Consider the following 14,744-nt stretch of genomic DNA (forward strand, 5'->3'; position numbering starts at 1 on the left):
TTTTCTGATTGATTAAAACTGTTTTTCATTTTCATCTTCAGCTAAGCAAAAGATACCATAATATTTTCTGGCAGGCATTATTGTTGTACTGTGATTTTTTTTTTTTTAAGTAAATATTGTCTTCTTATTTTCTGCAGCTGACTGAGCGCCTCCTGGTGGATGAAAGTGGAATCATTAATCCGGACACCTTCTACATCTGTCTTACTGCTTGGGTCAGCAATGACCCACTTGGGTATGCTGCTTCGCAAGCAAACTTTAATCCTTATCCACCGGAATGGATCCATGACAAATACGATACTACAGGAGAAAATCTGAGGAGTGAGTATTTTGATTCTGTGCACAGAATGTATTTATTTATTTATTTATTTTATATGACCTTTGTTAACCGGGTTAGTCCAACTGAGTCAGAGGCCCATTTTCAGTGGAGACCCGGGGAGAAAAGCTCCAGAGGTTTTACAGACACAAGAACAAATTTTAACATAGTTAATAATTATTCACAACACAATTCAAAAAGCAGTAGTAATGCAGTTACAGATGATTAATATGTACAGAACAAAATGTGACTAAGATAATAATACAAAGCAATGAATGATAAATAGTTGTAATATCAGCAGTGCTTTTTTTTTTGTAGCAGATAGGTAATATAAAAAACAAAAGTTAGCATAGAAGCTAGGTATGACATACTTTATGTAATTTGTAATCACCTATGTGGCGTTTATTCCTGGCTTGGGGGGATGAGGGAGTATTGGGTTAGGTAGGGTCATAAGACTTTATGCTAAGTAAATGTAGTCTAAGCCCCAAGTGTTTAGGGTGGGAGCTGACTCTTTTATGTGAAGGGAATTGTATATTGTTATCTTATCAAGTGTCTGAACACCTGAAGGTTCAGATATTAGTTGTTCAATGGACTTAATCATTGTTGTCATCCAGTGAATCTGTCAGTGTATCTAATGCGATTAGTGCGTCAGGATTGTTGTTGTTGTTATTGTTGGTATCCTGTGTGGTGAGAATATCCTAATAATTCTTTGCTCATTTTAGTTCAGTGGGGCACTATTGTACAGTAGATATAAACCATCCTAATTATGAATGGTTTGGAGTGGCTAGTCGGCCAGTGCAGAATTGCAAATTATAATTTATTTGGAGCTTAACCAATATTATGAGAATTTTATTTAGTTTATAAATGTATTGTTTACTGATTGAGATGCTGTAATGACTAGTTAGTAGTTAACTGCATTTAGTTTTTTAAAACAAGTGTATAATTTCTAAGGGAATACTGCTATATATTGTGGTTTACAGCACAGAAGGTTACATGCATCTGTTCAAGTATGGCATTTACATGATAATGGTTGTATGACATTCTCCTTTGACGTGCATCCTAACATGATATCTCTGACAACGTGTCTGTGTTCACCATTGCAGTATGTATGTTATGTAGTTTCACAGCTATTAAAGTATGCATAATATAGAGACTAAAATGCTGACTGTGGCATTTCATCCTTGGGAATGGCAGCTAGTTCAAAGGATTAAGGATGTGTGCTGTTAACAAGCTGCTTCCTGTGGTACAGGGTTTGATTCCCTCAGGTTTTGTTTGCCTACGGTGTGACCTTGAGCATGTCACTTAATCAAATAGTGTTATAAGGCAGTTGGGAAACATGGCTAGACTCTTTGATTGTCTCCTGGACTACATGCATAGTAACTACCTGTGAACCTAAGAATGTGGCCAGGTTAGGAACGGCAATGAACATTAATTCTAACTGTCAGACTTTTAACGTTCTTTTTTTTTTTTGGAGGGGTACGTATCAGGTCCTATTATTGCCCTTACTGAAGGTGTAATTCATTGTCAAAGTAGTGGTTCAAACTCATCTCTTATAGAAAGACCCAAAAAAGTTATGTCAAATTTTAAATAGTTAACTTGAATAATACTTTTTTTTCTTCATTTTATTTAGTTCCAGCAGCTGAACCCATAGAGTTTGCTCAATTTCCATTTTATCTCAATGGACTTCGACAGACCTCAGACTTTATTGAAGTGATTGAAAGTGTTCGGGCTATCTGCGATGAATTTGCACAAAAGGGAATTTCAAGCTATCCAAACGGCTACCCATTTCTTTTCTGGGAGCAGTATATTGGACTCCGCCATTGGTTTCTACTGTCTGTCAGCATCGTACTGGCATGTACATTCTTTGTATGTGCTTTACTGCTCCTGAATCCATGGACTGCAGGCATCATTGTAAGTGTTGTCAGGGTGACCTTACTGAAATTGGAGGAGGGTGGTGGTACTGGTTTGGGTCACAAAAAGAAAATGTACATCACCCCATGTCAGTGGATATTTGCATGGTGGTACTGGTTTGGGTCACAGAAAGAAAATGTACATCACCCCATGTCAGTGGATGTTTGCTCCCTCATTTGTGACATGCACAGTGCAGTGACACTAAAAGTACACTAAAGTTACCAAAGCTTTTAAGGAGTCATCCTTTTTGATCAGTGGGTATATATGCCAGGAGGATTAAATGGGTATATATGCCAGGAGAGTTTTCCTAGTTGTTATTCCAACTAACCTTGTTAATCACATATGCTCATAGGAAATTTTTAGTGAATGACTGTCAGAAAAAGTGAGTTTAGATCCCGGGCATGCAATTGTATTGATTCTCCCACTCAAGGAAAACACCTAAGTGGCCGGATACATTTTTTACCACAGCCACGTACCGTGAACACATCACATAAAAACACAATTCAAACAATGAGCTAGATTTAAAGCAATGAAATGTGTACACAGTGTTTACGTCTGCCTGTTTCCCCTCGCCTGTGTTCTTGCAGTCTCAGAATTAGTGTAAAAGAAATAGCGTTGTAACCCATACACTCCCTACTTGTCATGTACACTAACTGTAAGCCTGCACAAATACAGCGGAAGTGAAACAGTCCGAACTATATTAATCTTACTGTTTCTGTGCTCTGTTCTTGAACAAGTGACACAACAACTGTGCATTAAGTAAGAAAACAACACACAAGTACTTCTCAGTGACCAAAATCCTCAGCCAAGAACGTTACTTAACAAACGGAACCTGCAGTTAGTGGGGCTCGATCACTGGCGATTCGATAATCAGTCCTACCAGAGGCTGCCCTGATACTGTAACCTAAAGGAGACTGAAGTTGTTTTTTTTTTTGTTAATAGTAGTACTGAACTAAATGAGATAGTTACAGTTAAGGATCATATAGCCCAGTGAATCTTGGATAGGTCATTTAATATCCATGTGTTCAACTCGCACAGTTGTGGAACAACAAACAAACCCCAAATTATTTTGATCAGATTGTCTTATTTAGTGGGCTGACATGCACCATAAATAAAATTACTTTACAGTATCATGGATTTGTGTTGCTACGTGGGTTATAAACTGATTTACACATATTCAGCACTAATTTACAAGAGGTGACAACAGTCATGTTTGGTCACGGTAACGCAGTGTTATATGCTAAGTTAACTGTAATGTGAGGTGAACACTGCCAGATGGGAGGAGAACTTTCAGACCCTGCTGTAACTGAAATTAGGTCCATTTTTGATCATTAAGCATTTAGAAAACTTAACACGATGAAACAGAGGTGCAGTTTGCAGGGATGGGATATGGAACTCTTTAAGCTTCACTGTGAAATGTATGTGTGTGGATGGGGGGTGTACATACCTCTCTCTCTCTCTCTCTATATATATATATATAGACACACACACACACACACACACACACACACACACACACACACACACACACACACACACACACACACACACATACACACACACACACCCTTACAATTGATCCCAATGATTTAGCATATATTAATCAGTGTTTGCTTTCTAGAAAAACACAGACAGGAATAATGTATTATGGTGTAGTGCTAATATGTAGCAAGGTGGGGGAGGAGATGGTTAAATATCTTAGACATACTTTTCAGAAGTAATGCAACCAGATAAACTGCTGTAGTTTGGAGTTTGTGATTATTTGCAAGATTAAAAAAACATAAAAACAGTAAGAAGCTGGATGGCATGCATGTGTAAGTCTTGTGTTGGCTGTGCATTGGTGGGTTATACCCATCCAAAAATATTGTCAAGACTTTTGATAGTTGGTGTCAGAAACTTTATGACAAGATACTGACTTTAATCTTGTTTATCTTTGTTTTTCAGGTCTTTGTTCTGGCCATGATGACTGTGGAACTGTTTGGTATTATGGGTCTGATTGGGATCAAGCTAAGTGCTATTCCAGTGGTCATCCTCATAGCTTCCGTTGGGATTGGAGTGGAATTTACAGTACACGTGGCTTTGGTATGTGATGCGTATGCCTTCAAACAAGTTGTTCTAAAAGAAACTCTTTAATTTCCTTTTCCATTGTTAACACCTGTTGGGTCCAAATGAAATTTTGATTGGAGGGATTGAAAAATGCTACTATTTAGTGAATGTTGGCATAGCAGAATTACTTGAAATGAGTGGAGATTTGTAAAATCAATGGAAGTAGCTGTTCTCTGTGCTTGCATGGCAATACAGTGGATTGGTTAATGTAGTTACATGTTAATGTACTGCTTCCCATAGAGGAAAGGTTGGATTTGTGCAGCAACTGTTATTATGCCAGTCTCAGACTCTGAGGTGAAATGAACACACACGCACACGCGCACACACACATACACACACACGCACACAAACATGCGCATGCACGCACACAAATAAGGCATGCATTAAATTGTACTACTACAAAAAAAAGTTAATAACTGATTAGGCTTCTATTTACCACCCATATTTTTTCTAAGCTAGATAGTTTAAAAATGACTACATATATTCTTTGGATAATAATTTTTCCTCTACAAATGTAGAGTATAAAGAAGACATAAACCTAAGTTGCTATATCACTTTACTCACTTTTGCATGCAAATAAGACATTAGTCCAGTGTACAAAATACAGCTGCCATCATCCCTGTGAGCAGGTACAGTTACTGTTTCAGCTAGAAAGCAAAGTACAGTACAGGGTTATTTTAACAAAATTGCTGATCATGGACAACACTGTATATAGAAATGGTAGGAATTTTCTGATAGAGTACCACATATACTGTAGTTGGTGTTGCATGGTTCTTACTGTGTGAAATGGGTTTTGTATCTCAGACAACCTGAATAACCAGGACTATGCCATTCCTGCAAGAGAAAAAATAATTGTGTGTGTTTTTAGGGATTTCTTACTGCAATTGGAAACAGGAACACAAGATCTGCAGTTGCCCTGGAACACATGTTTGCCCCCGTGATGGATGGAGCCGTTTCCACTCTTCTTGGTGTCCTGATGTTGGCTGGTTCAGAGTTTGACTTCATAATGAGGTGAGGATAGTTGTGATTTATATCATGATATTTTTATAACCAGTGGTGATAAGCATAGTTTCTCTTCAGCTATAAAGATATTTCTGGGCTCCCTGTGTATAGTCGTCCAGCTCTAGTGATTGTTACCAGTTGTGAGATTGTACTGGTACATGCAAAGTTGTTAGATTGTACCGGTATGTGCTATCTTGTCAGTGTAAAATTGAGAAATCCAAAACCCTTCTCTGTATTTTGTACTACAGTTTGTAATGCAGCACAGAATGCTAATTACATATGAAAAAAACAGGCTCATGGAAAAGGTCCCGTAGTTTGTCAAGTTCGTACATTTGTTGCAGTTAGAGCTTATACCTCCTTTCCACCTTCCAACCATCCTAGGCTCCTTGAAATACATTTGTTGGCCTGCAGCACTTTCCTTTGCAAGTTATGGCATGACCCTGTTATACTGTCTTTGTTCTTACACTTTCCAGCTACACCCCGTGCTGTGTTTTGCTCTGCCCTTTCTTCTAAAGTCCATACCTCCATCTGACTACTGAGACTCTGTGTTAAGTGCATATAATTGTGTCCACTGTCTCTCTGTTGTCCACCAAAGTATAAATGCCCAGTGGCTTCAGCAATTCCGATTTCTTTCTCCCATCCTCCCCCCCCCATTTCTTTATCACTACCACAGTGGTAGTCCCATGCATACTGTCCACTGTTTCAATGTCCTTGGCTTTGTCAGACCTCCATATTATTCCAAGCAGAGTTTTGGCAGCATTTTCTATAGTGAAAGGTACTATCTGTTTCCTTGTAGGCCATATACCTCCTTATATAATCCATTGTCCTCAAGCCTCTGCACAGCCCACCCACAGTGTGTTAGAAACTGGAAAGTTAAGTCTAGGGGGGGGTTCATAAAACACAGACTTTTTTCTTTCTTAATTTTTCCAGGTGCATCCAGAGGTGTGTGTGGTCCTCTAAAAATGATTCTTTTTTGACGTGGGTCAAGTGACGGAATTGTCTTTTTTAGTAATACAAGGTAACAGGGAGTTAGCAGAATATTTAAAAGGGAAATGTTTTCCAAAGAATGTTCTAGAACAAGACTAAAAGGAAATCACTGCTGATGCAGTTTCTAAATATGTGCAAGGAGTAATTCCTTTGAGAGTCCTCCCTTCTTCATTTTAGTGCAACCACAGAGTTGGTATATACAGCTGGGTGTCCTGCACATCAGGTATGGGGGACTTGTTTCCTGCAAAAAAGTGTTTACAGATAGAATTTTTGTCCTTTTTGGTATTTTGGGCATTTGTGTTCAGTGATATGGCTCCTTGAAGTCTTGTTGTCAGGGTTTTATAATGGATTCTTTAATACACAGGACATTCTGTTTGCGTATGGTATTAATAGCAGAGGTCTCAAAACTGTGCCTTGGGAAATGCCCTTGAGAATGTGGCTAGGGTCCGAACGGGCCATTTTTTGCTTTACTCTTGATTTTCTATGTGTCAGTTACAATATTGTGTACATAATTCCAGATTGCTTTACACTTGATTTTCTATGTGTCAGTTACAATATTGTGTACATAATTCCAGACCAGTAATAGCAAACCTGTTGATGAGCAAGTTGTGGTGTACTGTATCAAAGTCCTTGGGCAGGGCAAGAAAAATAGTTGCATGAACTTGTCAATGTTAAGGCCATTCCTAATAAGCTCATCAAGTGAGAATAGGGTTTATGCTGACACTGTGGTCTTTCTGAAATCAGGATTGTGAAGGAGAGAAAGAAAATGTTTGTGTGAGAGAAATTCATGGAGTAGAGGGCCATAATGATGCCACAGCCTTTCTGAATTTCATGTAGGAAGGATGCTTTACTGTATGTAGGAAATCCATCAGTTGAGACTGTTGATCACACATTAATTTTGGCCCATGATAAACCTATAATTCTACTGATGCACACAGTTACATATTTAAGGGGTTGGGAGGGTGGCCTAATGGTTAAAGTATTTGCCCTACAAACACAAGGTGCAGGGTTTGAGTCTCACAATGGATAATTGGCTAGGCTTACAATGGCTTGAAAGGGCAGTTATCCTAGTACTAACCTATGAACCTATAATGATCAGGATGAGTGCATTGGGCCATATTCTGTTCCTCAAGGAAAAAAAAAACACTCGTGCAATGCAGATTCCCAAGACTCCATAACTTGTCTGTATTTTCCCCAAGTCTGTAACCTTCCCTTCCAAAGCAAATTCTGAGACTCGGGCATTGTTAACTAGGTATAAAACATCACTAATCCACAGCACTATGAAAGCATGGCTACAGTATGGTTGAGAGACTGTGCTGGATATAATCACTGGCTTTATTATGTGCCACTTAAAAATAAACAGAGAAAGCAGCATTCATGGGAAGTTCTGATTTTTTTTCAGAAATGAGATGCCAGTGCCTTTGCTGTGTGGGACTTGATGCTCACTGTACTTCAGAGGGGAGCCTGAGGTGGGGGTTGTGTCTTTCCTCATAAGTGGACAGTCGGAGACAGTTGTGAAGTGTTTAAGGACAGGAGGCAGGTGGTGTTGCAGCTTCCTTGTTTGCAATGGCTTCCACTCCTCCGCCCCATCTGGCTCTGTTGTTCCTTAGTAAAAAGAATCACAACAAGTGGAAAAACACAGAAAGTCTCCATTTCAAGCCATTCCCAAACACTCTTAGGGCTTGGCCTGGTAGACGGTTGCTTTTTTATTATAAAAATTGTGCAGGGTGGCACCTTTGCATTGAATGAAGTAAAGTTTTGTTGTAGTCTGTGGTCTTCATTGGGTACACCATTTTTTTTTTTTTGCAAAACTGTATCCATGGTCCAGCTCAACAATTCCCTTAAAATATTATCAGACACAGAGTTTATACTTAAAACACCCATTGGATACCAAACTGTACATCTTTATACCCTTTAAGATCTTGGGGGTTTGCTGCATTTTCTGCATAAGAGATGAGATTAAAATCGTTGCAGTTTGCTGACTTTCACTTGGTCGTAACATAAGTACTTTAATTAAAGGAATCTGTCCTTTAACTGTAGCTTAGACTGTCTTTTCAAAAGTGATCCTTTTATATGCTGAGACCTTGCATTTGTTAAAAGCACATTCTCAGCTCACAAAACAAGAGGGCTGGTTAATGAAGAATTCACTGCCCCCCGCCCCACCCCCCAGTCACTTTTGAATTATATTCAGGGTGGTGAAAACTTGCTGTGGTTCAGACATAAGGTTTAAACTGAAAATTTGCACAGTAGGAAGTGCTTTTGAAAGACTGAAAACTAGGCTGTTGCATGATGCCCTGGCTGCCAAAACACAAAGTGTAATTTCAGGACTTCACACAGATAGGCATTAGACTACTACTTAGGCCTTTCATGTTGTGAAACTGCCAAGAGCTCACTCAAGTTAGATCGTGCCAGTTTTTATTGAATGACTTATGCTGAATGAATGAATGAATGAATGAATGAATGAATGAATCCCATAGTACCAAAATGGGAATATGATTTGTTAATTTGGTACGCCTGTTATTTTTATTATGTGGTTATACCCATGTGTACATGTAGTCACACAAACAAAACACAGGTGTATAGGTGCAGCTTTAGCATTGTAGATGGCCATATGCTGAAAATGCTTATTGCAGTTTATTTAAGGAGATTTAAATTGGTAGTGTGTGTGTGTGTGTGTGTGTGTGTGTGTGTGTGTGTGTGTGTGTGTGTGTGTGTGTGTGTGTGTGTGTGTGTGTGTGTGTATTTATATGTGCACACACACACATATATATATATATATATATATATATATATATATATATATACACATACATACACACACATACACCTACATATATGTATGCACACCTCTCTCTCTCTCTCTCTCTATATATATATATATATAATGTATGTATATATATATATATATATATATATATATATATAGCCACAGATCTCCAGTCATGATGTGAGTTTTTTTAAATGGAAATATTATTTTCCAGCTTAAGAACAAGTATGATTCTATGATGATGCATAAATACAAAATAAGATGCAATTCATGTAGTCAGAGTGTTAACATTAGTGCTTCTGTTACCATTTTATTAGCCGCAGAGCTGCTGTTCTTGGTAGTGACCTATGAGTACCACAGATAAAGCAAAAGCTCAGTCTTTGGAAGAAGCATAATTGCATTACAGACATTCTACATTCATTATGAGCTTTGAAAAGCACAGTTACTTAGACAGTATAGGTTTTAACCAAAGTAACTAAATAAAAACTTGCTTCTTAGCAGCCTCTGTTAAAAGCACTTATTGAGCTCTTGGCTGCTGGGACATATCCTGCTATTGATGTCTCTTCAATTCATAATGTGACATTTGTTATGACGTCATTGTTCAGAAAGAAAACAGGTTATGACATCATAACCAGACTATGCAAGGGAAACAGCAATTGTACAGAGCCTTTTTCTTTAATTAACTATGTTTATCATTCATGCAAGTAATCCATTTGAATAGAAGATGGAGACACACGGACACACACACACACACACACACACACACACACACACACACACACAAATACAAATGATATTTTATTGATAACCTGAGTCGTGTTTAACTGTCATTTTTAAGTATTTCTTTAAAGACTTTCAGAAGATTTTTTTGTTCTCTTTTCAGGCAAGGCAGAAAGGGGTGTATAAGTTTTATTTACGGGTGTGTTGATCATGTAAACTGTTAATGAAAGGTTTACATGGTCTGGATAGTGACGTAGTAAAACACATCTGTAGACCCAGATTAAGTGATTGGGGGTGGTGGCTGCCACAAAGCCAAGCATTCATCCTGGGAGGTCCTGTTTAGAGGTCGAAAGACAAGAAAATGTCTGAGCAATGAGGAAATGGCATAAATATCGTTTCTGTAAACACTTCTTCTCTGTGGAGCGTAATGTAAACAGCTGAACAAGCTCAGCCTTTGGAAGCAGCTCCCCTCCCCCAGTCTTACATTGAGCAGGGAATGGAAAAGATTACAGCTTATATAAACATGAGACAGCCTACAGCTTTTAGTTTGAATGGGGAGGGGGGGTCTGGCCAAGGTTGCTTCTATCCATCAATAAATCAGAAGTAAACTGATGCCTGTATCATGGCTGCATGCTACACATTTCAGTAAAAAAATGCAAACAGCAGTATCATTGTAGCAGATAGAGCAGCATTTTCCTAGTTTTTAATTTGACAGTGACCATGTTGGAGATAGGATCAGTATTATATACAGAGAGAGGGTTAACAGATTAGTTTTTGCTAAGTCAGCCACTGATGTGGGACAGAATAATTGAGAAATGTTTGACTTTAAAATTCATTAAAATGCACACGTCATCAGACATAGTTGGCACCTTATTTATGCACTGGCAAATGACTGCGAAAGGGAACACAAATATTTTAGAAATTTCAAATATAGAACTGGATTATTTTGTTGGAAAATGTATGTTCTGGAGAAATATTTGCTGATGAATGAACCAACTGATGACAACATATATTATTAGCGACAGTTTGCTCATAGGCATGTATCACAGTTAAAAAAAGGACCTTCTAATGCTCAAAGCCACCCCACTTTGAAATGTGGCAATAAAAATGTGGTCTCAATAAAATCCATAGCTTGGGATGCAGTCTTTAGCATGGAACCTAGCAAAATAGTACATCACTGCTGGAGTCCACCTAATTGTTGAAACAGATGAAGGTAGTAGGAACTTGGTGACAGATGAGGTTTTGCTTCACAGCTGAACTGTCGGATACGAAATGAATGATGAATAAAAGAAGTTTCAGCAGTTAATCTTGTATGAGTAAATGCATTTTCCCTCCCATGTCTGAGTTGTACATGAGACATTCACTGCAAGACAGGTAACATAACTACAAAACTATATTGCTGTGAGTCAACTGGATTATAAAATGTCCCATCATAAAGAAAAAAAAGTGATTCATAAAAATTATAAATTGTTGATATTTAATTAGAATTGGAAAAAAAATGAAATGTGCTTTTGGAGATATTAATACTTTGCTTGTTTCCCAAGCACTTGAGCTAGAGGAAACAATTGTCTGCTAAACTTCAGATTTATTTGTACTGAACAAGAAATAAAAAATAACACTTAGTGCATTACTTAACAGCAAAAACCTGGCACAAAAAACAGCCCATGCACATATCCTGACAAACCTTCTCATGAAACAGCCTCTCTTTAACTTTTTCTTTAGAAATTGTATAGCCAACATTACTGCTAGCTTTCCTCAGGACATAGATAGTGTATGCAACACTATTCCTCCAAAAACATCCTCCACTTTGTCCCTACCTCTACAAGCACCTCATCCTCCCCTAAACCCAACTCCCTTTCTGCCACTAACTTTAATATTAACCCCATTCTACCACAACTGTTAAAAGGCTACTTCTTAATTTCAAACCCTGCTCTAACACCCCTGACAACTAACCACCCACTTTTCTAAAGATCACTGCCGAAGCTATCATGTTTCCCTTTAGTATCTTAATTAACAGATCCATTCAAGAATCTTATGTACCCAAATTATGGAAGAAAGCCTACATTCTCCCTCGTCACAAAGGCAGCAAAAACAAATACATCTCTAACTTTCATCCTATCACCATCCTTTCCCCTATGTCTAAAATTCTGGAAAAGTGCATCCACATTCAGCTGATCCCTATCTACTTCATAACCACCTCTTGTCTCCTGCACAACATCGTTCCATACCTGGACACAGCACATTTTTGGATACTTTTAACAGGGCATGTGATTCTGGGAAAATAGTAGCTACCATATTCTTAGATCTATTGAAGGCCTTTGATACAGTTTCCCACCATTTAATACTGTCACAACTCACAAACTTTGAACTTTCCCATACCACTCTCAACTGATTCTCTAGCTATCTAAAAAAACAGACAACAGGTTGTCAAATGGCAAAACTCAATCTCTTCTTAACACTGCTACTGGAGTTCCTCAAGGCTCCATACTTGGTCCCCTCCTATCCAATATTTTCATTAATAATTTCCACACATCTGTCACCAATGGAGCCCTTATTCAATTCGCAGACAATTCTGCTCAGCAAGCTCTATTCCTGAACTCCAACTCAGAATGCCTTCACCACCACTGAATCTTGGATGTTTAATAACCACCTGGCCAGAACCCAAATAAATCTAAAATCATGCTTTTCACCTCTAAAAATTCGGGTCTATATTATAACATCGAAATCTGCAAAGATCGAATGTTATAATATCGAACCCTAAACACAGAAATCCGAAAACACCGAACAGTCAGAATAGCAAATTTTTTCCCAGGTAAAAAATTCACTATTCCGAGAAACATACACACAACACAAACACACAAAAAAACAGTAATCCACACACATACACTTAAAATCCTACATCTGAACGTAAACTAAACTTTACATACACTACTAGCTATCCACTTACCTTAACCCAACCCTAACCCTAAGGTCCGTCACTATCGCACACTCACCTCACCTGCGCCCTAACCCTAACTCACCTAACCTGCCCCCTAACCTACACACAACCACACACTTACCTGACCCACGCCCTAACCCTAACTCACCTAACCTGCCCCCTAACCCTAACCTACACACAATCGCACACTTACCTGACCTGCGCCCTAACCCTAACGTCCACACAACCGCACACTTACCTGACCTGCTCCCTAACCCTAACTCACCTAACCCGGCCCCTAACCTACACACAATTGCACATTTACCTGAACCCGACCCGTAACGTTCCAACATATCGAACGCTGAAAACAGCGAAGCCACAGCAATGGCCCACCGAATTCTTTCCCTGGGAAAGAATTTGGTGTCCTGCACCTTCGCTGTTTTCAACGTTCGACATTACGGGGTCGATATTATAACATTCAATCTTTGTAGATTTCGATGTTATAATATAGACCCAAAAACTTAACCCTATTGGACAAAGCCATGTTCAGTATCTATTCCCAAAATAAAGCGCAAATGGAAATTGTCAGCCATACAAAGCTTGTAGGAGTATCTATAGTTGAACATCTAAAATTTGATATCCACCTGCAACAAAACATCCAAAAAACCCATCAGAAACTTGGAATGCTCTACGGGCACAACCAGTGCCTTAGCCGCTCCACCAGACAAACCCTTGCCTCCACAAACCTACTACCTTCTTTAATGTATGGCACATCTGCTTACCTACCTTCAAACCACCCTAAAAGCCATGCTTAAAACATGTTATAATAAGACTGCAAAATTTGCAACAAATTCCAAAAACTTCTCCCGTCACTGTTCTGCTCTTCACTCCCTAAAGTGGCTGGGACTTCCAAACTACCTCAACTGTCTACAACTTCCTACTGTTCACAAAGTTATCTTTAAATCCTCTAATTGTCCTGCCCATAGTTTCTTCACCTTCTACCTCCCAAACAGGCCCCTTAGATCTAAGAATCAGCAACTTCTTCTGGTTCACAAGCCAAACTGGCCTCCTGGCCAACTTTTCTTCTCTTAAGTCTATAGCCAGAAATTGGAATGCTCTCCCATTAGCTATTAGATTAACCCAAAATCCTGCCAACTTCAATATTTCTCTACACACATACCTATATTCCATCTGGAACTGCTCTTGCACTCAGCCTCCTTCAGAACCTAGCTCCAATGATACATTTTCTCCCTACTCTGTTTACCTAATGTTCCTCCAGGCGATAAGTATCTCTAAAAATTCTTGGTAATCTGTCACTGCTATTTGTCTGACTACTGAGTTGCTACTTATGTTTCAAATTTGTAATCTAATTTGTCTGATAATTGTATATTGCCAATGTATGTTATTTTTGCTTTCTGTTGTATTGAGAAGCTTTTCTCCCCGGGCCCCCACTGAAAATGGTCTCTGTTTGGCCCAGTGGACTTCCCCAGTTAAAAAACTGCAAATAAATAAATAAATCAGTTCCTCTTGCCACTTGTGAGTGCTTGTCGTAGTCAACATTCCAAGTAAAATGTCATTGTTGTAGTAAAGAAAGTGAGCTTATCTTTTTGAAGCACGGTAGCATTAGAAATGACAAGAAATCCATGCAAAACAGTGGAATCAAACATTGATCTGATGCCATTAATACTTTTGCTGTCACTATGTAGCAGTCAGTGTGTGACCATTCTAAACATTACAGTTAAATTAAAAAGAAAATAAAAATATATATATGTATATATATATATATATATATATATATATATATATATATATATATATATGTGTGTGTGTGTGTGTGTCTGTATAAAAACACAGCCTATTAAAACAAAAAGCAGAGAAAAAGTAGATGTATATTGATTAACACAAGCATGCATTTCCAGAGATGGCTTTGATTCTTCCTGTAAGCTATCAAATTCAGATGCCAGCTGTGGAACTACACGTTTCACACAGGTGTGAAGTACTCTGTAGTACATTAATTGCTG

At 38.4% G+C, this 14,744-nt stretch overlaps 1 protein-coding gene across 1 annotated transcript in view; it reads left to right on the forward strand.

The window, feature by feature from the left end:
- PTCH2 (patched 2) overlaps positions 1-14,744 on the forward strand; it is a 154,042-nt gene that overhangs the window by 117,068 nt on the left and 22,230 nt on the right. The window contains exons 17-20 of the mRNA XM_044085763.1: positions 138-318; positions 1,944-2,224; positions 4,169-4,306; positions 5,199-5,341. Of these exons, the coding sequence (XP_043941698.1) occupies positions 138-318; positions 1,944-2,224; positions 4,169-4,306; positions 5,199-5,341 (743 nt within the window). The remainder of the gene's footprint in view (positions 1-137; positions 319-1,943; positions 2,225-4,168; positions 4,307-5,198; positions 5,342-14,744) is intronic.

Source organism: Protopterus annectens, chromosome 10.part0, assembly GCF_019279795.1.
Source record: "Protopterus annectens isolate FY-2018-M chromosome 10.part0, PAN1.0, whole genome shotgun sequence".
NCBI classification, from domain to species: Eukaryota; Metazoa; Chordata; order Ceratodontiformes; family Protopteridae; genus Protopterus; species Protopterus annectens.